This window comes from Stegostoma tigrinum, chromosome 3 (genome assembly GCF_030684315.1).
Source record: "Stegostoma tigrinum isolate sSteTig4 chromosome 3, sSteTig4.hap1, whole genome shotgun sequence".
In the NCBI taxonomy this organism is placed as follows: Eukaryota; Metazoa; Chordata; class Chondrichthyes; order Orectolobiformes; family Stegostomatidae; genus Stegostoma; species Stegostoma tigrinum.
In genome coordinates, this window is record NC_081356.1 from 23,943,018 (window position 1) to 23,968,198 (window position 25,181).

A 25,181-nucleotide genomic window follows, 5' to 3' on the forward strand; every position below is an offset into this window, starting at 1 on the left:
CGTGTGCTGTGTGGAGCCCTTCGCCGCATCCATCAGGAAGGACGTGAGCCTGAAGGACGTGACTATCCCAGGCAGCGGAGGCCTTCGGGTCAAGACCTCCCTGTATACGGATGATGTCGCCGTCTTCTGCACCGATCGTCGGTCGGTGAGTAGGCTGTTGGACATCTGCGGCCGGTTTGAACTGGCCTCGGGTGCCAAAGTCAATAGGGGTGAGAGCGAGGCCATGTTCTTCGGGAACTGGGACGACTGCTCCTTCATCCCCTTCACCGTCAGGACAGACTACCTGAAGGTGCTGGGTGTTTGGTTCGGTGGAGCTGGGGCATGCACTAAGACCTGGGAGGAGCGTGTCATCAAACTGAAGCGGAAGCTGGGCAGGTGGATGCTCCGGTCCCTCTCCATCGCGGGTAAGAGCCTAGTTGTCAGGTGCGAGGGGCTTTTGGTACTGTTGTATGTGGCGCAGGGCTGGCCTATTCCCTGGACCTGCACCGCTGCGGTCACCCGGGCCATCTTCCACCTCATTTGGGGCTCGAGGATGGACCAGGTCCGCAGGGACACCATGTACAAAGACCTGGAAAATTGGGGAAAGGGCGTACTGAACGCCACCCTCGCCCTGACGGCTACCTTTGTGTGCGGCTGCATCAAACTGTGCATAGATCCTCAGTACGCAAGCACCAAGTGTCACTACTTACTGAGGTTCTACCTGTCCCCGGTGTTGCGAAGGATGGGCCTGGCCTCGTTGCCGTGGAACACTCCGAATAGTTGGACCGTCCCATAACACCTGTCCTTCGTGGAGAAATTTTTGAAAGGAAACACCTTTGACCACAAGGCCGTCAGGCAGTGGTCAGCACGTAGTATCCTCGAGACCCTTCAGGAAAAGGAGAGGGTGGATCCTGTCGTGTGGTTCCCCACGCAGACTGCCAAAGTCGTTTCGGCAGAATGCCTCATTGCCAGAACTTTCAAACAAGCACAAGGACATTGCTTGGCTGGCGGTGAGCGGGGGTCTGCCAGTGAGTTCCTTTATGCATGCCCGGAATCGCTGCGCCACCCCCCACTGCCCTCAAGGCGGCTGCGGCGGGGGGGGGGGACGAGACTGTCAATCACCTCTTTCTGCAGTGTGTCTATGCGCAGGAGGTCTGGAGGGGGATGCAGTGGTATTTGTCGAGGTTCGTCCCGAGCAGCTCCGTGACGCGGGTCTCCGTGCTCTATGGGCTGTTTCCCGGGACGCACACCGAGACCAACATCAACTGTGCCTGGAGGACCATCAATGTGGTGAAAGATGCTCTTTGGTCTGCCCGCAACTTGCTGGTCTGCCAGCTGAAAGAGCTGACCCCGACCGAGTGTTGCAGACTGGCGCACTCCAAGGTCCAGGGCTACGTGCTGAGGGACGCGCTCAAGCTTGGGGCAGCCGCCGCCAAGGCGCGGTGGGGAAAGGCCACGGTATGAAACCCCTCGTCCAGAATACAAAAAAAGGGTCCTACCTGGTAACTGGGCCCAGCTGGCGCCTTCCCCATCTAGTCAGGGGGTCAACAGGGACTGTGTGGGGAGACGATTGCCGGATTATTTTCTTTGCTTTGTTTTTTTTTCTTCTCTTTTTTTTCCTTTAGGTGGTGTACATATCCCCTGGGTAACACGGAGCGGCTTGCATGACTGGGTAGGTGTATAAATATGTTTTATTTTTTGTACATTCTATGAATAAAGTATATTTTTTCAAATAAAAAAAAGTGACAAAATGTCTGAAAACTAACCTTCCAGCTGTGTTCCAACTTTTTAAGCTATTTAGACCAAGCATATTTAGTCCAGAAGGTTTCGAGGTGCAAAAGATAGGGTAAAAAACGACTTGGGACAGAACTTGGGGTGCATTTTGGTCCTCATTAGTTTCTCCACAGCAACACCAACTGGAGTCGACTGGCCTACCTCCTGAGGTAGAAATCGCTCTGACCATTTTTAAATTTGGCATTGTTTCATTTGTCCTCATGCATGTAAGGCACAAATCTCAGATATATGCATAATGTTGAAAGGAGAGACCAAGTTTGGCACAACTGAATGAAGGTCAATTAATTTTCTTTCATAAATATCAAAATAAAGTGCACAGAATTGATTTCATTGCTTCAATAGTCAAAAATCATATATGGGTAAAATTTTAAATTGCCACTGAAATGCTCTACTGTTTCTTCTTGTGGGTATAGGAACACAGGAGTTCTATCCAGCATGGTATGTTTTGAAGGTTGTTGGTGAATAAGAAAGCCTTTGGTGTGTTTATTAAAAAAAGACTTTAATTGACTCTCTTTCTGACTCTAACATTCATATAAATACTGAGCAAAAGCCACTACAAAATAATATGACATCTTCAAATAGATTTCAGTCCTAAAAAGCAATCACAAACTTTTCTAACTGATCACAAGTGTACGTCATCACTCTCAAAAGATTCTTATTCTGAAGAAAGGAATCAAAACTGCATTCACGACTTTCTTTTCTAAAATCTTTCACGACAAAAACATTACTTCCAAGATCCAAGATCCATAAAATACTTACAGTTTATTTTAGTGTAGTTAGCATGATGACTGTACTTCAAATCTTGTTTATATAGTTTCTATGCTGATCTAAACATTTTTTAATTTCATGCAATGATGTAATATTGTGGTTAATATATGCTCATTGAGTGTAATTTCTTGAACAATGACACAAAATACTTTTCACAGAAAACAAAGCTTTCATACTGTAGAAATCCTTTGGCCTATCAACTCAGCACCTACAAAATATAACCAATGCTTGTTCCACTTTCCAACACTTGGTTGATTGCCTTGAATGCTATAACATTTCAAGTGCTCATCCTCATTTTAACTGGTAGGGCCCCGGGTAGTGTTGTCGAACAGAGATCTGGGGGTTCAACTATGCAGTTCATTGAAAGTTGCATCACAGGTAGACAGAGCAGTAAAGAAGGTATTGGGAATGCTGCCTTCATCGATCAGACCCTTGACTTTTGGAGCTGTTGCAATTATACATGATGTTGATGAGGCCACTTGTGGAGGCCTCTGTTGTTCTGAGTTCTGGTCGCCCTGTTATAGGAAAGATATTATCAAATTGGAGAGGGTGCAGAAAAGATTTGCCATGATGTTGACAGGACTGGAGGGTTTCAGATATAAGGAAAGGCTGGATAAACTGGGACCTTTTTTCACTGAAGCGCAGGAGGTTGAGGGATGAGCTTATAGAGGTTTATAAAATCATGTGGGGGCATAGATAAGATGAATAGCAAAGGTCTTTTCCCTAGGGTTGGAGAGTTCCAAACTAGAGGGCATAATTTTAAGGTGAGAGGAGAAAGACTTAAAAGGATCAGTGGGATAACTTTTTTACACAGAGGGTGATTTGTATGTGCAATGTACAGCCAGAGGAAGTGGTAGATGCAGGAACAGTTAAAGCATTTAAGAGACATTTGGACAGGTACATGAATAGGAAAGGTTTAAAAATATGGGTCAAGTGCAGACAAATGTGGCTAATTTAGTTTGGAAAACTTGGCTGGCATGGACAAGTTGACCAAAGTGTCTTTCCATGCTTTATCACTCTATGACAATTTTGTTTTGTAAAAGTTGTGAGTTTTCCTGCCACAACTCTCCTCCCAGGCAGTGCATTCCAGATTCTCACAACCCTCTTGGCGAATTTATTTTTCTCCAAATTCCCTCTAAACCTCCTACATCTCACCCTTAAATGATGCCCCCTTCTACTGACCCCTCAACTATCCAATCTGTCCATGCCCCTCATAGTCTTAACACCTCAATCAGCTCACCTCTTAGTCTTCTTTGTTGTAAAAGAAAACAACCTGAGCTTATCCCCCTCTTTAAATCTAATCTGCTCCATCCCCAACAACATTCTGTTAAATCACCTCTGCACTCCTCTAATATGCAATCAGATCTTTCCAATGACATACGGAACAGTATATTGCACAGTACCTGGGGTCTATCCAAAATTTTGTATCATTTCAACATAACCTCCCTACACTTATAATCAATGCCATGACTGATTAAGGCAAATATAAATGCTAGATAGAAAAATGCTTTGCAAAAAACTATATTTAAATATTCTGCACTTTGGGAAATAAGACTGATCAATCACTGATATTGTAGCATTATAGATAGATATATGACAGAACAAGTAATCTAGACATTAGTGATAATAGCGCAGAGACATGCCTCCTGGGGAAACTAAATTTAATTAACTAAATAAATCTACGAAAAATGTAAGTACTGTTTCAGATATGGTGATGAGGAAACGTGTACGTTGGGGAATGAGACGAGCCTTTACAACATTGTCTGTGAGGAAAGGAAATTTACCACCCTCACTATATCTGTTGATACATGACTCCAGATCCACACCAAAGGCGATGACTCGACTAAGTTCTGAAATGGCCCACACATGTTATTTAGTGGTATTTAATAAAGTACCTTACTACCACCTTCTCTGGGCAATTAAGCATTGTAATTAAGTGTTAGCCTTGTCAGCAATGCTCTCATCCTGGAGAAGAATCAAAAGCAAATGGATTGAATCCATTTATCCTACAAGAATAAGCTTCTCAGCAATCCTTTCTTAAAACTCATTCAGTGAATGAAGCTAAGCATTTCTTGCCCATTTAACTGGCCTGAATAAGAAAGGAGTGACCATGTTTGGTAAGTGCATTTTGTAGAACATTCAAACTTTTGTTACTGAGCATCGATCAGTAGTGAAGGGAATCAATAATGAAAGTGGTAGATAAGAGTGCAAATCAAGTGGGTTGCTTTATCCTAATGGTGTCAAGCTTCTTGGGTCTTGTTGGTGCTGTATTAGCCAGCATATGGAGTCCTCCTTCACACTGTGGATGGATACAGGTTTGGGAGAGTTAGGAGGTGTGTTACTCACCACATAGTTCCTAGCCTCGATCATGTTTGTGTCACGGTAAATACTTGAGGGTCCAGTTCAGTATCAGGTCAATGGTCAACTCCCCGCAATTATGGTTATAGTGGGGAATTCAGCAATGGTAACACCACTGAATATCATGGGAAGACAGCTCAACTCTCTCCTGTTGGGCATGGTCATTGCCTGATACTTGTATGAAGCGACTGTTACTTGCCACCTAACAGTCCAAGCTTGAATGTTGTCCAGTATCTGAGTCTTCAAGAATGGTTCTGAATATAATGCAGCCAACAGTGACATTCCCACTTCTGACCTCATAATGAAAGGATGATCATCAATGACACAGATGAAGACGATTGGCCCTGACTCCCCCTGAATCCCTGACTCTCATTGAGTCCAATTAAACTTGTGCTCCTTGATGCCATAATCAGTCAAATGTGGCCTTGATGTCAAGGATGGCCAATCCCACCTCTCCTCTAGCAATCAGCTTTTCTATCCTTGTTTCGTCAAAGGCTATGATGAGGTCAGGAGTTGAGCAACTCTGGTGAAACCCGAACTGAACATTAGTAAGCAGGTTGCTCCTTTACAAAAGTCATTTGACAGCACTGCCTACGGTGCTTTCCAACATATAACTAATGATTGATGATAGAATAACAGAGCTGGAATTGTATTTTGCTTATTCATCAATAATCTAAAATTATGGAAAGGGTGCCCGGCACCCTTGTCGGCAAAATAAAATTTCAATCAGTGCTTCACTGTATAATTCTCAGTTTTGTCATTAAACTCAAAGAACCAAGAAAACTGTCGAGTAATAATAATAAAAAATAGAATATCAACCAGTGCTTGAAACCTCGATGCTTTCTGGAAAAATAAATGAATGTGTTAAAAGCTGACCATTATAAATTAAAATATAATTTTGTTATACAGATGCTTATTCTCATTGTTGCGAGGCACATCAAATGATAAAAGTGTTCTCAGCACCTCCTTTTCTTATGACAATGCTGGCACTTAATCACCACATTGGCCTCGACTGGATAACCTCCAACATGGCAGCTGGCCACACTTTTCTTGTCCTCAGTAACTTTGAAAATCAGCCAAATCTCATTCAAACATCCTTTCATCTTAATCTCATATCTTTTCAAAAGTGAAAATGATGGGACAGAGTCCAAGAAAACAACGAGCACGCTTCTGTTTTATATGTATTTCTCCTGGCAATCACCAAATTTTTGAAACCATCAAATCAAATTTTATGAGTGTTTACACCTCATTCTCAAACTGGGGCTGACTGGTAAAATCAAAGACATCTGCTCGTAACACACTGCCGTTCTTACTACAATGCATAAAATAAGATCATAAGAAAGAGTACGGCATTTAGCTCATCAAGCCTGCTCCCCAACTGATAAAATCAAGAAATATCTGATTGTGGCCTTAATTTCACATTTGTGGCTGTTTGTCATAACCCTTAACTTCCCAGACAATACCACTCATTAAAGTGACCTGCAGCAAATACAGTCAATAGCTTTCTGCCATAAAGGTATGACTTCTGTTGTAAACAGAATATGAATAGCTCAGTAACAAGCAGCCATTTCGTTCAGTTCATTAATGTGAACACATGCAACATACCAAAGTCCTTAAGAAGAGTTATTAAAATGGAGGGGACACGGAGAGGTTATTCATGCCAGCAAAATAAAGGCATAGTACCTTCCTGATCGAGGAAGAATACAATAAAGTAACAAGGCAGAATCCATTCAAGGCCAAGAGACATAACAGAGTAGATGCACTAGCACTTGGAGAACAATGGTCTATAAAGCATTCATATTACTTTGATCAAGATGAAAAAAAATTGTCACAGATTATGAAGAAGGTTCTCAGAAAGCAACTTTATCAGAAAACAACTGCATGTATTAACTAGTGCATTAAAACAGATCTGGTTAACAATGAAATTGTCAAAAATATACGAATACAGGAAAAGATTTTAAATTCCAAACTGGAAGGAACTACAGTAAGGAGCAGGTTGATCAAAACCAGAAGGAACCTTGGGAAGCTGAGGACAGAACTGGTAGATGTCATATAGTCTGGGTCAATCAGTTTCAGGAGATTTGGGAAACAGATCTGGATTTCATGTACTCAATTTACTCCATGTTTTATAAGGAAACAGCTGAAAGCAGTGAATATCGCAAACGCAATGGGCCTTGACAACATTCCAGCAAAAGTATTGAAGATTTATGTTCCAGAGCTCCATGTCATGACAAATCAGGTTGTTCCAGTACAGCTAGAACACCTACATCCCTTTACAATGTGATAAATTGTGTAGAAATATCCTGTACAGACAAAGATGACAAATCCAAACCAAAACCCAATCAAAACTGATGAAGGATGTTGTAGACAGCTATCAAGCAGCCCTTACTGGGAAGTAATCTACACACTGACCATCACTTTGGTTCCGCCAGGGTCATTCAATTCCTTAACTCACGCAGACCTTGATCGAAGCATAGAGAAATGAGTTGATGTCCAAAAGGGAATTTTAAGTGGCTGCTTTTGACATCAAGGTACCATCTAACCAAATATGGCATCAAAAGAGTTTTACCAGAACTTGAGTCAATGGGAACCAGTGGAGAAATCTCTCCACTGTGTGATGTCATATCTACAACTAGAGGAAGCGAGTTGCTATTTTTAAAGGTCAATCATCTCAGCTCCAGAACACCTCTGCTGGAATTCCTCAGGGTAGTGGCCCAGATCTAACTATCATCAACTGCAACAACAAAGGCTTTGTCTGCATCATAAGGCCAGAAGTGGGGATGCTTGCTGATGGCTGGGCACTGTTCAGCACCATTCATGAAACCCAAGGAGCTAAAATGCTCCATATTTGCATCTAGCAAGATTTGGATAATATCCAAGCTTGCACTGACAAATAGCAATTATTCATTTCATACAAATACCAGGCAATGATTATCTTTAATGAAAAAGAATCTAACCATTTCTTCTTGATATTCAATGTTATTACCATTGCTGAATTACCCATTATCAACATTCTGGGCGATACCATGGACCAGAAAATGAACTGGACCAGCTACATGCCACAACAGCAGGGCAGAGGCTGGGAATTCTGTACCTTTTTTGCTACAAATCCTTTCCACTGTCGATAAAGCACAGGTCAAGAATGTCAGAATATTCTCTATTTATCTAGTTGACTGGGGTCCAACAATACTCAAGACGCATGACATTGTCCAAGACAAAGCAGCCTGCTTGATTCACAAACCATCCACCAACTTCAATATTTATTTCCTTCACCACAGACACAAAGAGGTAGCAGAAGAAACTGCTGGAAGCACTGTGAGGTGTACCCATACCACACAGACTTTAGTTGTTCAAGAAAGCTGGTCAATACCATATTCTCCAAATCAATTTGGCTTTTTATTTCATTCATTCACAGGGTGAGGGCGGCACTGGCAAGGCAGCATTTATTGCCCATCCCTAATTGTCCAGAGGGCAGCTAAGAGTCAAGCACATTGCTGTGGGTCTGGAGTCATATGTCGGCCGGACCAGGCAAGGATGGCAGTCTCCCTCCCTAAAGGACATTAGTGAAACAGATGGGTTTTTCCAACAATCGACAATGGATTCACGGTCATCATTAGACTGTTAATTCCAGATGTTTATTTAATTCAAATTCCACCATCTGCCATGGCGGGATTCGAACCCTGATCCCCAGAATATAATCTGGCTCTCTGGATTAACAGCGCAGTGATAATACCACCATCACCTCCACTATGGGCAACAAATGCTGGCTTATCCAGCAATGCCCAAATCATGTGAATAATAAAAGACAAGAGATTGCTTGTTGGGGTGCAGATCCCTCCTTTAAAAGGTCCGCACTGCCAGAAATTGAGGACTAATGTGATCTCCTGGACTAGTTCTGATTACCCAAGAGGGTCAGAAACCAGTTTTGCAGATTTCTTTCCCCTACACCATCTTGGGATTTTAATCTGTAATTTTGCCCTTTCCCAGAATGGAGAGTTTTACGTGGAGTGACAGTTCTACATAAAAATGCACAAGGTACAGCTACAGTATTGTGTGGCAAAGTGTTATGTGGATGAAGCAGAAGGTCTCTACCTGTCCATCACTGTTTATATGGATTTGCTGTGGAAGATACATTTGTACTGTATTTTGGATAGGGGTAACTTGTGACACATTTATTGTACAAGAATTGTGTTCCTTTGGTGAAATTGATAAAACTCCTTCAAACCAACATCTTGGCGACAAAAGCACTTCAGTAGCCATCAGAAACAACACTGTCCCAAACTAAAAGAAATGTTACAAGAGATACACCAGAAATTTTAAAAATAAACATTCCTCAATTTTTATTCTTTGTGTCTAATCATATGCTCAATAAACATGGATATTCCAAACTATGACAAATGTTTTAATAGAATAAAGGGATATAGCCAAGAATATTTTTGCCAAATATCATTTTTTGCTCATGTAGTGCCATACATCAGAACACAAAAAAAATCACAAAATCAATTGCAACTTGCTATAGAAGACACCATCCTTTTCTTTGCATGCTTCTAAATTAAACAATTTTCACATCCTTTGCTACAAAATCCAAATAAACAAAATAGTATCAATACCGTTGTTTAATAAAACCAGGAACTCCAGATGCCGGAGATTTGAAACGCACAAAAACAGAAATTGCTGGACAAACTCAGCAGGTCTGGTAGCATATTTGTGAAGAGAAAGCATTCTTCACAATCTAGACTTGAAACGTTAGCTTTGTTTTCTCTCTACAGATTTTTTTTTATTTATTCACAGTATGAGGCCATCACTAGCGAGGCAGCATTTACTGCCCATCCCTAATTGCCCAGAGGGCAGTTAAGAGTCAACCACTTTGCTGTGGGTCTGGAGTCACTAGGCTAGACCAGGTAAGGATGGCGGTTTCCTTTCCTAAATGGCATTAGTGAACCAGATAGGTTTTTCCTGACAATTGACGACGGATTCACAGACATCATTAGTTTCTTAATTCCAGATATTTTATTCAATTCAAATTACACCATCTGCCATGCGGGATTCGAACTCAGGTCCCCAGAACATCATTGGTCTCTGGATTAACAGTCAAGCGATAATACTACTAGGCCATCAACTCTCCTAAATGCTGCCAGACCTGCTGAGTTCCTCCTGCAATTTTTGTTTTCATGTGTTTCATATCAAAATTGTTGTACTCTGCAAAGAATATAGATGACATAACTGCTATTTAATAGGCGCTCTAAGATAACTTACTATTTGACAATCACATTTTTTTCTGTTTTCCTAAGTATCAAATTGTTGAAAATAAAATGCTGATAACTAAAATTACTGAAATGATGATCAAATAAAACTGGAATTAAAAAAAAATAGTGTCTGAAAGCATCCTGGGCCTCCTGCAGTGACATAATGATGCCACACGTAGGTTGCAGGAACAGCAACTCATATTCCGCTTGGGAACCCTGCAGCCCAATGGTATCAATGTGGACTTCACCAGCTTCAAAATCTCCCCTCCCCCCACTGCATACCAGACCCAGCCCAGCTCATCCCCTCCCCCCTCGGCATCCCAAAACCAGACCAGCTCGTCCCCACCTCCTTAACCTGTTCTTCCTCTCACCTATCCCCTCCTCCCACCTCAAGCCGCACCTCCATTTCCAACCTACTAACCTCATCCCGCCCCCTTGACCTGTCCGTCCTCCCCGAACTGACCTATCCCCTCTCTACCTCCCCACCCACACTCTCCTCTCCACCAATCTTCTCCTCTATCCATCTTCAGTTCGCCTCCCCCTCTCTCCCTATTTATTTCAGAATCCTCTCCCCATCCTCCTTTTCTGATGAAAGGTCTAAGCCCGAAACGTCAGCCTTCGTGCTCTTGAGATGCTGCTTGGCCTGCTGTGTTCATCCAGCCCCACACTTTGTTATCTTGGATTTTCCAGCATCTGCAGTTTGATAAGGTTCCACATGGTAGGCTATTGGAGAAAATACGGAGGCATGGGATTGAGGGAGATTTAGCAGTTTGGATTAGAAAGTGGCTTTCTGTAAGAAGGCAACGAGTGGTGGTTAATGGAAAATATTTAGCCTGGAGTCAGGTCACTAGTGGTGTGCCTCAAGGATCTGTTTTGGGACGACTGCTGTTTGTCATTTTTATAAATGACTTGGACACAGGCATAGGTGGATGGGTTAGTAAGTTTGCAGATGACACTAAAGTCGGTGGAGTGCTGGACAGTGTGGAAGAATGTTGCAGGTTGCAGGGAGACTTGGATAAACTGCAGAATTGGGTTGAAAGGTGGCAAATGGAGTTCAATGTGGATAAATGTGAGGCAATTCACTTTGGGAAGAATAATAGGAAGGCAGAATACTGGGTCAATGGAAAGATTCTTGGTAGTGTGGATGTGCAGAGGGATCTTGGTGTCCATGTACATAGATCCCTGAAAGTTGCCACCCAGATTGATAGTGCTGTTAAGAAGGCTTACGGTGTGTTAGGTTTTACTGGTAGAGGGATTGAGTTCCGGAGCCATGATGTCATGCTGCAACTGTACAAAACGCTAGTGTGGCCTCATTTGGAGTACTGCGTGCAGTTCTGGTCGCCCCATGACAGCAAGGATGTGGAAGCATTGGAAAAGGTGCAGAGGAGATTTACCAGGATGTTGCCTGGTCTGGAGCACAGGCCCTATGAAGAAAGGCTGAGGGTCTTGGATCTGTTCTCATTGGAGAGAAGGAGGCTAAGAGGGGATTTAATAGAGACATACAAGACGATCAGAAGATTAGATAGGGTGGACAGTGAGAGTCTTTTTCCGAGGATGATGACTTCAGCTTGTACAAGGGGACATAGCTACAAATTGAGGGATGATAGATTTAAGACAGATGTCAGAGGCAGGTTCTTTACTCAGAGAGTGATAAGGGTATGGAACGCCCTGCCTGCCAATGTAGTGAACTCAGTCACATTAGGGACATTTAACAGTCCTTGGATAAGCATATGGATGATGATGGGATAGTGTAGGGGGAGGGGCTTAGATTAGTTCACAGGTCGGTACAACATTGTGGGCCAAAGGGCCTGTTCTGCGCTGTATAGATCTATGTTCTATGCAGTTCCCATTATCTCTGAAGTTAAATGCTACACCATTTTCAACATTTCACATACTCTATTAAATTCTGCACTGTGACCAAACCTTGTAAAAGTCTACCATTTACAGGTGACTTAATTCACAAACTTGGAGATTACATCGCTTCTCTAGATGGCAGCAAAATTAAAGTTTTACATTTAGTTATGCTATATGCATCTTCTCACATTAAGGTCCCAGGCGACATGAAGATTTTTGGTCATATATTTATGTATTTTTACAAGTATTCTTCAGTGGATATATTTTGTCAACATATGCGCTAGTAAATGATTCTCTGGTTGGTCTTAGGAATTTTTAGTCAGTTGTCATCTTTAGAAGTAAAAATACAAGGTGGATTTTTACAGCACTTTTCACAACATTTGGGCATTCCAAAAATTCTAACAGCTAATGAAGCACAGTCACTAAAGCAATGTGACAAACATGGCAAGCTCCACAAAAATCAGATAATCTACTTCCAGTGATGCTGGCTGAGGCACAAACATTGGCTGGGATACCAGGTTATAAAGTCAGATCATGTGCTCTATGTGAAGCAAATAGTGTCTAATTTTCTTAGAATTGATGGTCGATGACAGATGAGGATGTGGCTAATAAGGACACTTCTCATCATATGGGGAAAATGTTTCAATTAAATCTGTTTATATTCATTATGTTTACATGGAGCAATTGATAAATGAGACAACTGTGCTTCACCCAGACCATCATAATTAACAGTCTTCAACTATGACACAGATTTTACTTGAAGGAAACATACTTCCAGAATTCTATCCCAATTACACAGGATTCCCTGGATCATGTCCAGTAAAACATTGTCATGGTCAAGTGAAAACAGATGTTGGATAGGTATACTGCCAACTCACTGAATGTCTATCTATCCGCAAAGAACTTATTATTTGCACGTCTACAGGGTGCTACAAAAGTCCATTCTGCAACATTACCAATTTCTCATCAAGTAATAGATTGTTATAAATTCCTTCTGAAGCCTGATTCTAATATTTTAATTAGTTTGAAAATGTAATACATTTCTAGAACAGGAAACTTCATGCTTGGTCCGATTTATTGCATCTGTCTTGAGAACATTAAAAGACAGAAGCATTCTGATGATATTAAACTTGATTGGCCCAAATAGATACCAGCTACAAGACGTAAAAAGCTGCAGTCCTTTTACATCACTTCCCATTCATTCCAACACCAGCTGAGGTTACCATGAAGATCCTATTTTGTCAATATCTTCAGTCACCTGAGGCATAGTGACTGTCAGGTTAAACTCACCACCTGTGATCTCTCCCTAACAGGAGAGCAACATTGTGGTCTTCTGCGACTATGGTGTCTTTACCCTTTACATTGTCTAATTCACATCTTCCTCAAAGGATGGTCTCAGTCAAAATGACTTACAAGTGATGCAACTAAAAAAATGTGTTTATTAGCATGATCGGATTTTGTACACTTAAAGGCAGAAGTTCAGTAGCACCAAAATAAGGATGCTACTAAGTTTGAAAGCTGTCAGTGCCAAATTTAAATATTCAGTTCAAAATATGAAAATGTCATAACATAAGAAATAAGACAGAAGTGGGCCACATAGCCTCATGAGCCTGCACTACCATTTCATGAAAGATCTTCAGCTCAAACTTCTCTTTCCTACCCATTCCCACACCCTTCTACTCCCGGACAGACTAACAGTCCATCTTGTTGTACACTCATGTTCTAGAAATCCCCAGCTTGAGGAAAAAATCTCTCAGATTATACCCTATCAGCTTTTCTACTCTGTTATGAAAATGCTTTACACTTAATTATTTTTATAGACATGAGTTTTAAGAATTGTGAAGATGCTCACAAATTCTTTTTTTTAAATGTCAGTGAAACAGACATATTGAATTTTTTCATTGGAATAAGGAATTTGTTGCAGGCAACACAGCTCCAGATAATTACTATTCTTGGCTGCCTGAGCTCAATTTAGGGAAAACACTATATTATGATCAAGTTTTTCAGATATTATTTTTGAACGGTCTTTGTATGCTTGGAACCTATGGTTTGGACTTTTGGTGGACGAAAGCCTGCCTTAGAACAAGCTGTTCAGCTTGTGTCTTCTGTTTCTGAAATATCTTGCCGTGGGAGCAAGCTGAAGCATGATTGTTCTTCTAGAAGACCAACCGAAAACTCTTTTACTGAGAAAATTTTGTCTGCCAAGACACCCGAGAAAACCAGGCATGGTTACTGACTTGACCGTATGTACACTTCAGAATATTTGTGCTTCACCCTTTTTGCCTTCTAGAATAACCGTCGTTGGCCAAAAAGTGATTTTCTTCTTTATGTGAATCTCTGCATTTTTGCCTTTTACCTGATGTGTGCATGCATATGTGTCTTGGATTATTTACTGGGGTAAATATTATTATTTTTATGTTATGAACAGTGCATGTTAACCAATAATGTATCTTCATTAACTACGCTTTATTTTATAATAAACTGATCTTTAATATTGAAACCAAGTTCATTTATCTCTTCATTCTCAATCTAATAAGGAGAAAGCAAATGATTGGCCATATTGGGATGTGGGTAAAATACTTTTACTTCATGTTGCAACTTATGGAGTGGGAAGGCTATAGCAATAGCGCGCTCATGCCAACTCAGCTATCGCAACTCTTACTACCAAAGTGAATAACCTCACACATCCTGGAATTATCTTCTACCTGCTACCTTTCTGCCCACGCATTTCATGTCTACAATCTCTATGTGTGCTCCTCCTCATTGCAAGATTTACTGTGCTGTCAGCAAATGTCAGAACATTACTCCATCTCTTTGTGCAAATCATCAACATAGATCACAAATAGCTGGGGTTCTCAGCACGGACCCCTGTAGCACTGAACTGGATTCACCATGCCAATTTGAAAAAGCCCAGTTATCCTTACTCTCTGCTTCCCATCTATTAAATAATCCTTGATCCATGTTAATAGTAATTATGTCCTTATCTAATACCATTTGTAAAGCAAGTATAAGAAAGCTTCTAGTTTCTCTTGATCTATTCTACTAGTTTTGTCTTTTTATATAAAAAATAAAATTGCCAATCTCAACATCCTTTTCAAAAAACTATGTTGTCTTTGGAGAATTGAATTCAATACTTAATTGGAAGTACTATTGACACGAAAATAATAATATGCCTCAATGACTTATCACACATTACTCTAAAAATTTGCAAGCACACTTAATTTCCAAAGTTAGCATTACTAGGGATTTTGTGGAGGTGAGGTGTTAGAAAGATCACTTTAAGTACTTATGATATGAATCAGTGAGTTTCGTATGCTTTTCGACATAGAATGGCTTCACCGTTAAAAGGATGGTAACAGAAATTTCCACATAAACCTCTAATGAGTGGAGTGATGCTTTATGCCATTTCTGAAGAGAATTATAATTGTCCATATGCTTCAGCTACAAACAGATGCATGTTCTCATTTGTGTAGTCATCATTCTAGTTGCATGCTGTAATATTCAGTCATTACCATCTTAAAGGTATAGTTATAATAAAAATATGTTTTGGTTGTCGGGTATTAGCAGTATAAAGTGTCTGCAGTGAAAATTGATAGTTAAATTTGATCAAAGATATAGTCTCATCACATCTGACTGCAGGTTTAACTCATTTACATAATGCTCCTTCTCAGTGAGTGCTAGGTTTTTACACAAATTAATGCACTGAATCTGTCCATACTGTAATGAATGAAACAGCCAAGTTATTACAGCTTTCTCTTTTGAGTCTTGCATTTTTCAGCAGCTTTTCAAACATGCAACACTAATCCTATGGCTTTAATACAGGGGAAGATTTACATGCCATCACATAAAGCTCAAGTAGAAGCATGTTGAACCTTTAACCAAGGTCATTGTGTGTTCCTTTTGCTCTGCAAACCTCAACAACAATTAAAATGTTATGCCAATCTGAAAATGTTTAAGGTTTCAGGCACTCAATGAATAAAATTTTTGAGTAGTTATCAATGCCTCTTATTGTCAAAGTGCTTGACCTCAACCAACAATAAAAATACATCCTTTAATGTTGTGTGGCTTCTTCCCAAAACGTAAGAAGTTAAACACAGCATTACAACTGTTAGAATGGATGAAAATTCTAACAGATATGCAAAAGATGCCTTGTAGTCATCAAGTCAACACTAAAAACAAGTAATGGTAAAGATTTCTGATGAAAACCTTGAAATGTTAATTCTGCTTCTCTCTCCACACATGTTACATGACCTGGTGAGTATCTCCAGCTTATTGTTTATACTTCAGATTTACAGCAACCAAGTATTCAGTTTCTCAACACTGAATGAATTTCATTGAGTCGTCTTATGTAATACTTGCCTAAATTTAATCACTTCACCATCCTTTACATTCACTTCCCTCCTCTGATGCTCAAGGTGAGATGACAACTCGTTACATTTGTTGTTCAGATTTTCCACTTGATTGCTGCTTCCTTTTAGCTCATCTTCCAAAAACTGTTAGCACAATAATCAGAACAAAAAAGGAATAAATATAAACAAAGATTTGCAATAACGAGACCATCATTATGAAACAGCAGAGTTGGAGCCTTGTTAGAGAAAAATTAAGTTAAGCAGAGGTTAAAGTGCAACTCGTTAGCTAAATGCTTTTTTCACAAGAGAGACCAAACAGCTCCAAAAGACAAGGCCTACTGTTCCTGAGTAGCAACAGTTTATTTGTCAGGATTATGTCTGAGAGAGGTATTTGTTACGATTTTAGATACAGCATTATATATTTGATAAGCACAATAAAAGTAACCTTTTAAAAAGCTTGCTTAATCAACACTGCATAACAGATACATTTAATCAAATGTGTTGTAACACTTTGCAACACTGCAACACTGTGAAACACAGTTCAAGCGTCCACTCCCAACTGCCTTTGTGAGAAGGTACTGGATAGAGACCAGACATCATCTCACAAAGGAGGACTGTGAAAAAAGTCATCCAGAGATTACTGACATAAACCTCAAAGCTAACACAATGCAATCTTTAGCTCTTCATAATCAAAAACATATAATCCTGGCAACAACCTTTCCTAACTGATGTCAGAATTTTTCGTGTTACTCTTTCTCTATTCTGTTTGTTACAGATACGATATTGAAATTAGTTGTTTGTTCAATGCTAGAAAAACAATTCCTTCGACATATAAGTATTGTGTGCAAGATTTTCTCTGTCCTGACCAGCCAATAATTAAATAGTTCTGCTACATGTTAATCAGGGATCACTGTTAACAAACCTGTAAATACGCTGCTCGGGTTTAATTAAATGCCCCAAAATGACAACAGCCTTTTTGCAAATCTCCAACAAATAGGTTAGTAATTAAACCCAAAATGGAAAATTCAGGATAAAATGTAGAAGTGATTAAGAAACCAGATGAATGATTGAAAATAACATGCAACCACAAGAGGAGAAAAGTCAGATTGGGTTGGAATATAGCAGGACTTGGAACTTGAATCACCACATATTTTAAGTTACCAACATTGGTCTTGGTACAGAAACTCAATACAGGGTGGTTAAAATTGCAGGTCATACCAGAAAGCAAAAAAGGCTGAATTAGAAGGAGCAGCATGGAAATCACAGAATGAGTTTGTTGAGATTTGTAGTTGAATAAGTGAGAAGTAATTTACTGCGGATAATTATAACGCATTACACATGAAAGAAATAATAGGGTCAAGCACAATACATGAAATAATAAGGGATAAAATTAGAAAAGGACTTAGTCAATTTGACCCTCAGCACGTCCAATCAATGAAAATCTTGATGAAGGTGTGCTATATTTACTTGGGAGTCACTGAATTTTCCAGACATAACTAATTTGGAGCAATATCCAGATTCATAAGCTGATCAACATGATTACGATTTGATGCATTGTGTTGGGCATCAGCTAAGTGCAAAGCCCAAAACAGTGGATCTTTAACATGGAAAGCAAAAAAAATATTAAATGCCTTTGCTTCCAGGGAATAATTGGCTGTTTTTTAAAACACCAGCTAGGATAGGGAAGCAGTTTACACCAAAAATTATTATTATTAATCATGTTACCTTAAACTGTACTTGTGCAAAAGCTTCCACAACCAAATGAAGCTCCAATTGCCATGAAAGTGCATCTAAAAGTTGCTCTTCATTTCTTATACAGTTTTAATGTTTTCTCATTATCACCACAGAATCCAGTAGGCACAATGCAGCCTGTTTAGCTGAATGGGCAGAACTGTAGGGTGACACTTATTTGTTGCATAATTGCCTAAAAGAAATCATTGATGTGTAGAGTAATAAATAAGCTTAATTCAGATCTACTACCAGCAGATTGTCTTGATTCATGTCACCAATCGGAATTGATCTTTTGTTCTGTTCATTTTAAACTGAAGAATCACTATTTAAGGTTCTTGTGAAAATTTGTAGCTCAGGTTGTGGCTATGGTTTGCTCGCCAACCTGGCTGGTTATCATACAGAAATTTCATCACCATGCTGGGTAGCATCATCAGTGAGGCCTCCGCTGAAGTGATGTTGTTCTACTCTGCTGGGAAGTTATATAATCCAGTCTGTTAAGTTGGGCTGTGTGATTTTCGGGTTTTTTTTGACCAGGTCATAAAAATTCCAAGCAGAGTAGAACTACATCACTTCATCGCTGATGATGTTACCTAGCATGATGATGGAAACATCTGTACGATAACCGGCGAGCAAGCTAAAAACCTGAACAATCTCCTTCTAGTCTATTTTTATCTGTTTTCTCTACGATGTCTTATGAAGTTTACAGATCATCTCATCAAACATCACAAGATTTTGTGTAAGCGTGCATGAAGTGACCTACCTTTTGACTGAACAGCCCTATGCTATTTGAAATGTAGGGCAAGACCAGAGAACTCTGCACATCTAAGAATATTCAGGACTGCATTAGAAAGAAAACAGAGGCTATTAACAGATACAAAGGAAGCAAATTAACAGAGGCCGTTGGGAAGTAATTCAAACAGCAAAGAGGAGGCATGAAAAAAAATAGATAAAATTTGGAAAAATTTCAAGATATCCAATAAGTTTATCAAGAGGAAGGGAATGCTCAGAGAATGAGTAGGGCTAGGGCACATTAGGAACCAAGGGGGCAATCTGTGTATGGAGCTGGAGGGCACTGGTAAGGTGTTAAATGAGCACTTCACATGTGAATTCACTTAGCAGAAGGAGTACGTAGGTATATAATGTAGAAAGAGGAGCCGTCAAGTTCTCAAGCATTTTGGCATGGTGATGTGGAGTTTTGGAGGTTTTTGTGGCCTTACAAGTAAACAAATTCCCAGGTCCAGAAGTGTTGCAACCCCGGCTGCTGTGAGAGGGGAAGATATTACAAGTATTCTGACCCAACTTTAAGACTCCTGTCTGGCCAGAGGGAAGGTGCTATAGGAGTAGAGGAAAGCTAATGTGGTTTCACTTTTCAAGAACAGTGGCAGAGATAAAGCAGGGAATTATAGACCATTGACTCTCACAACAGTGTAGGGGAATAGTTAGAGAAAATTTAGAAGGAGAGAATTAATCTCCTCTTGCAGACATGATGTGAAGGTGTTGGCAGCCATGGGGACCAGATCTGCACCCCAATATGCCAACATTTTCATGTACAGGTTAAACAAGACTTCTTTGCTGCATAGAACCTCTGACCAACACTACACGCCAGAATCATTGACCAATATTTTCTTTTTTGGACTCATAGCAAGGAATCACTGAAACAACTGTACAGCTATATCAGCAAGATTCATCTCACTATCAGGCCTACCATGGACTACTCTTTAGAATCAGTATCATTCTTGGACACATGCGTCTCAATCAGGGACAGACACCTCAATACCTCACTCTCCCGCAAGCCTACAGATAACCTCATGATGCTGCACTTCCACCCAAAACATATTAAAGCAGCCATCCTCTATGGACAAAGCCTACACATACACAGGATCTGTTCGGATGAGGAGGAATGCAACAGACACCCTTATAGGAACGGTACATGATGCTCAACTCACCAATTGCCAGTTCTGTTGTGCCACAGAGAAAAGCCATAATGACCTCCTCAGAGGCCGGACACGGGATACGACCGATAAGGTACCCTTCATCGTCCAGTAGTTCCTGGGAGCAGAGAAACTACGTCATGTCCTTCACAGCTTTCAACATATTATCGATGATGATGGGCGCCTCACCACGATCTAACCCACGCCTCCACTTCGCGCCTTCAAATAACTGCCAAGCCTTAAATAGACCATTTTTCACAGTAAACTACCCAGCCTTCAGAGCAACATCAACCACAACATTGCCATGGTAACCTATGTAAGGCATCTCAGATCTTCGACACAGACACTACCATCACACGTGGGAATACCACCCACCATGGGCATGTTAGATACTCATGTGACTCGGTCAACATTGTCTATCTCATAAGCTGCAGGCAAGAATGGACCAAGGCATGGCATATTAGTGACAACAGATAAATGGAAACTGCACAACAATAGCTAAACAGGGATCTTCCCTCCCAGTAGGGGAACACTTTGGCAATCAAGGACATTCAGTCTCAAATCTTTGGGTAAATGTCCTCCAGGCAGATCTTGGGTTACACAACACTGTAGAGTCACCAAGCAGAGGTTCATAGCCAAGTTCCGTACCAATGAAGACAGCCTCAACCAGGATCTTGGGTTCATGTTGCACTACTAATGACCCCACCACACGAGACCCTCTCTCACACACACACAAACATACATACATACACACTCTCTCAGACAAACACACTCACATACACACACACAAGCTATCACACAAATCCTCTCTCATACATACAATGTCTCTCTAACACACACAAATGCGTGCACACACTGACACACACTCTCTCGCTCCCTCTCACAGACACGTGCACACACGAACTCTCTCTCCACACACACACACACTCACACTCTCTCTCACACACACACATACACATACACATACACACACACAAATCTATGGGGTGAATTTGTATTTGCAAATACATTCTACTTTGTTCAAAAAGCACACAATTTATAGACAGTCAGTCAATGGGACGGTTTATAAGTTCTTACTTTGGAAATAAAACCAGTCTGACTCCAAACCAAAACACAAACATATTCTAAACAAGGCCTCATAGCTAACATCTGACCAAAATGTCACCTCTGCTTTTCACTGATAAAACCCTTCATTCTGTCAGGGCAGTAACTTGAAAGAAATTTAGGTATTTACAAATACATATTAATCATTGAAAACCTTCCAACTGATTAAAGATTTAACAGGATCTCAGATTTGTTTAATACATCCTCATCAGTTGTGTGACCCTTTGATCTTTTACTTACAAATTCTGTGTTCTGTGTGTTTCTCTCTCACTTCATCTGATGAAGGAGCTATGCGACGAAAGCTTGTGTTTTCAAATAAACCTGTTGGACTATAACCTGGTGTTGTGTGATTTCTGACCTTGTCCACCTGTAATGGTACAGTTTATTTAGGGGTAGTCAACATAATGTGTCAGGGAGAGAAACTACCTAACAAATTTGAGATCAGTGTCCAGTGTCCAGATCAGTACTCAGCTCTTTATTTTTTGATACATATGTCAAAATGGGTGAATGATAAGTAATAGTGATAATGGGAACTGCAGATGCTGGAGAATCCAAGATAACAAAGTGTGAAGCTGGGTGAACACAGCAGGCCAAGCAGCATCTCAGGAGCACAAAAGCTGACATTTCGGACCTAGACCCTTCATCAGAGAGGATGAAGGGTCTAGGCCCGAAATGTCAGCTTTTGTGCTCCTGAGATGCTGCTTGGCCTGCTGTGTTCATCCAGCTTCACACTTTGTTATCTTGGATGATAAGTAAGTTTGCAAATGACACAAATATCGGTCAATGTATCAAACAAAGACTGTCCAGAGAATGACAGTGACGAAGAACGTTTCAGGTTACAGGGGAATATGGATGGATTGGTCAGACATGCCACTCAGTATGAGATGAAATTTAACCATGGTAAGTATGAGATGTTGCAATTTGGAAGAAGTAATGAGAAACGAGAATACTCAATGAATGGTAGGACATTAGAAAGCTCATAGGAACAGAAGAATCTTGGGGTCATTGTCCACAGATTCCGGAAGGTGCAGGAGAGTTTAACAGAGTCGTCAAGAAGGCGTATGAGACACTTCCCTTTATCAGACATAGCATAATTTATAAGAGCAAGGAGGTTATATTGGAGTTGTACAAAACTCTGGTTAAGCTACAACGTGGCCAGTGTCCAGTTCTGATTACCACACGATTGAAAGGATGTGAGTGCACTGGAGAGAGGTGCAGAGAAGATTCAGAATGTTGCCTCGGATGGAGCAGCTTAATTATGAAGAGAAGCTGGATAAGTTCTGGTTATTCTCTTTAGAGCCAAGAAGGCTGAGATGAAACCTGACAGAGGTGTACAAGATTATGAAGGTCATGGATAGTGTGAATTAAACAGCTGTCCTTAGTTACAGGGTCAATATCAAGGGGGGATAATTTTAAGGTGAAAGACCGGGAGTTTAGCGATAATTTCAAGAAACATTTGGTGAGTACTTTGGTGACTTGAAATGTCAAAGCATTCATATGTCACAACATATAGGCAAAGTGCTGGAAAGCTGGAGTAGTGTAGATTTAGAGTAGTTTAGTCCACATAGATTTGATGGGCCTCTTCTGTAATGTGTAATGCTATATTCTGTACAACACGTTATATTGAAGATGGTCTTCAAAACTCTGATTCGAGATAAGAAAATTCTTCCGCTTCAACACTGAAACTGGTGTTCAAAAAATCCATGAGTAACGGCATATAAATTTCATAGTTTACTTTTCCAATGTTAACTGCAACACATACTGTAGGATACATGGCCAGAAGTCCATATAAATACACACAAGTGAAAATTTGGTGAGTTGAAAAAAACACACCATTTGATTTGTAACTTTTTAGCTCAATCTGCTTTAATTGGGGGTCTTTAACTGTTTAAGAAGGGAGGGGCACAGAAGAAAAGAAACGGTAGGCCAAATAACCTGACCTCACTTGTTGGTAAGGTTTTAGAGTCTACTGTGAAGGATGAGATTGCAGAGTACATGGTTGTACATGATAAAATATGGCAAGTCAACATGGCTTCATCAAGGGGAGACCGCACCTGAAAAATCTGTTGGAATTCTTTGAAGATGCAACAAGCAAGTTAGACAATGGACAGCCAGTGGACGTGATCTATTTGGATTTCCAGAAGGTCTTTGACAAGGCAATGCATGGGATGCTGCTACATAAGGTCCCACAGTGTTAGGGGCAAGGTGATGGCTAGGCAGATTTGGCTAACTGGCAAAATGCAGAGAGTAGGAATAAAGGGGTCTTTTTTAGGATGGCAGCCAGTAACTAGTAGAGTTCTGCTGAGGTCAGTGGGACCAAAACTATTCACATTATATATTGATGATCTGGACAAAGGAATTGAGGGTATTCTTGCCACATTTAAAGATGACACAAAGACAGATGGAGGGACAGGTAGTGCTGAGGACTTGGACACATTAACTGAGTGGGCGAAGAAGTGGTAGGTAGAATACAATGTGGCACAACGTAAGGTTATTTATTTTGGCAGAAGAATAAAGGTGTGGAGTATTTTCTAAACAGAGAAAGATTTAGGAAACCAAACATGCAAAGAGGCTTGAATGGCCTAGTTCAGGGTTCTCTTAAGATAACACACAGGTTCAACTGGCAATTAGGAAGGCAAATACAATGTTGGCAATTGTTTCAAGAGGGCAAGAAAACAAGGGCAGACATGTACTGCTTAGGCTGCATCAGGCTCTGGTCAGACACATCTGGAATACTGTGAGCAGTTTTGGGCCCATATTTCAGGAAAGAAACACTGGCATTGGAGGGGATTCAGAGAAGACGTACAAGAATGATCCTGGAGGTGAAAAGCTGCGGATTAAGAGTTTGTTATATGAGGAGTGGTTGAGGACTTTGGGTCTGTGCTCCACAAACGTGAGAAGGTTGAGGGAGATCTCATTGAAACTTCCAGGATACTAAGAGGTCTGGATAGAGTGGACATGGATACGATGTTTCCACTTGTAGGAAAAACTAACACCCGGAGCACAGCCTCAGAGTGAAGGGACGACACTTTAGAATTGAGGTGAGGAGGAGTTTCTTCAGACAGAGGGTTGAATTAATTGCTGCAAGGGCTGTGGACGCTAAGTCACTGAATGTATTTAAGACAGAGGTCGATAGGTTCTCGATTAGTAAGGGGATCAAGCATTACGGGGATTAGGCAGGAGATTGGGTTAAGAAATATATCAGACATAATTGAATGGCAGAGCAGACTCAATGTGCTGTATGGTCTAATTCTCCTTCTATTTCTATTTGTCTGATGGCAATCAGATAAAAGCATAATTATTATAAAATTTTTCATACTTTCCAACGATTAAGTTTTAACAACAACTCTCTTGTTATCCCAACAGGAAAAGGAAAGTAATAAATTCAGGGAAATAATGACAGCAAGGTAACATGAGGAAAATATAAACACTAACTAGAACAAGATACGTGAGAAGCAAAGGTTAAAGTCTGCATTAGTTCTAACAGGAACAAAATTTGATCCCCAAAGTATACGAAGTATAAGTATCCAAGTATTAATGTGAAATAACTCCATGAAGGTCAGTATCCCATCACCAAGTCACCATTTATTTACATGTGCATAGTACAAGACACCAACCCAGCTAGCTCAAAGCCAATTCTTAGATTGAACAGAACCCTGACACTTGTGTTTCTATCCATCAGCATGAAAACATATAAATACACTTTCCTTTACAATCTGACTAATACCTTGTTTTTAGATATGCCTGGCACTGCTCCAGGCATGCTCTCCTGCATTATTCATTGAACCAGAAATGATCCCCTAGTTCGAATGTAATAGCAGAATGGAGGACGTGTCAAACCATAATGTAACAGATGGCTCAGGATGCCTCATTCTGTGTTACTAGTTCTGTTCAAAGTCATTTAAGATGGTGGTTGCACCACACAACATAGAATTGTAGAATTCTGCAGTACACAAGGAGGTAATTCAATCCATTATGTCTGTACTGACTCCCAAATGAGCTCCCCAGTCAGTCCCATTCTCCAATTCTACCCTTATAGCACTCAAACATTATCACTTTCAAATACA

The 25,181-nt window shown here is 40.5% G+C and overlaps 1 protein-coding gene across 1 annotated transcript in view; it reads right to left on the reverse strand.

Moving 5' to 3' along the window:
- cntln (centlein, centrosomal protein) overlaps positions 1-25,181 on the reverse strand; it is a 465,635-nt gene that overhangs the window by 349,334 nt on the left and 91,120 nt on the right. Inside the window, exon 7 of the mRNA XM_048527488.2 lies at positions 16,359-16,492. Within this exon, the coding sequence (XP_048383445.2) occupies positions 16,359-16,492 (134 nt within the window). The remainder of the gene's footprint in view (positions 1-16,358; positions 16,493-25,181) is intronic.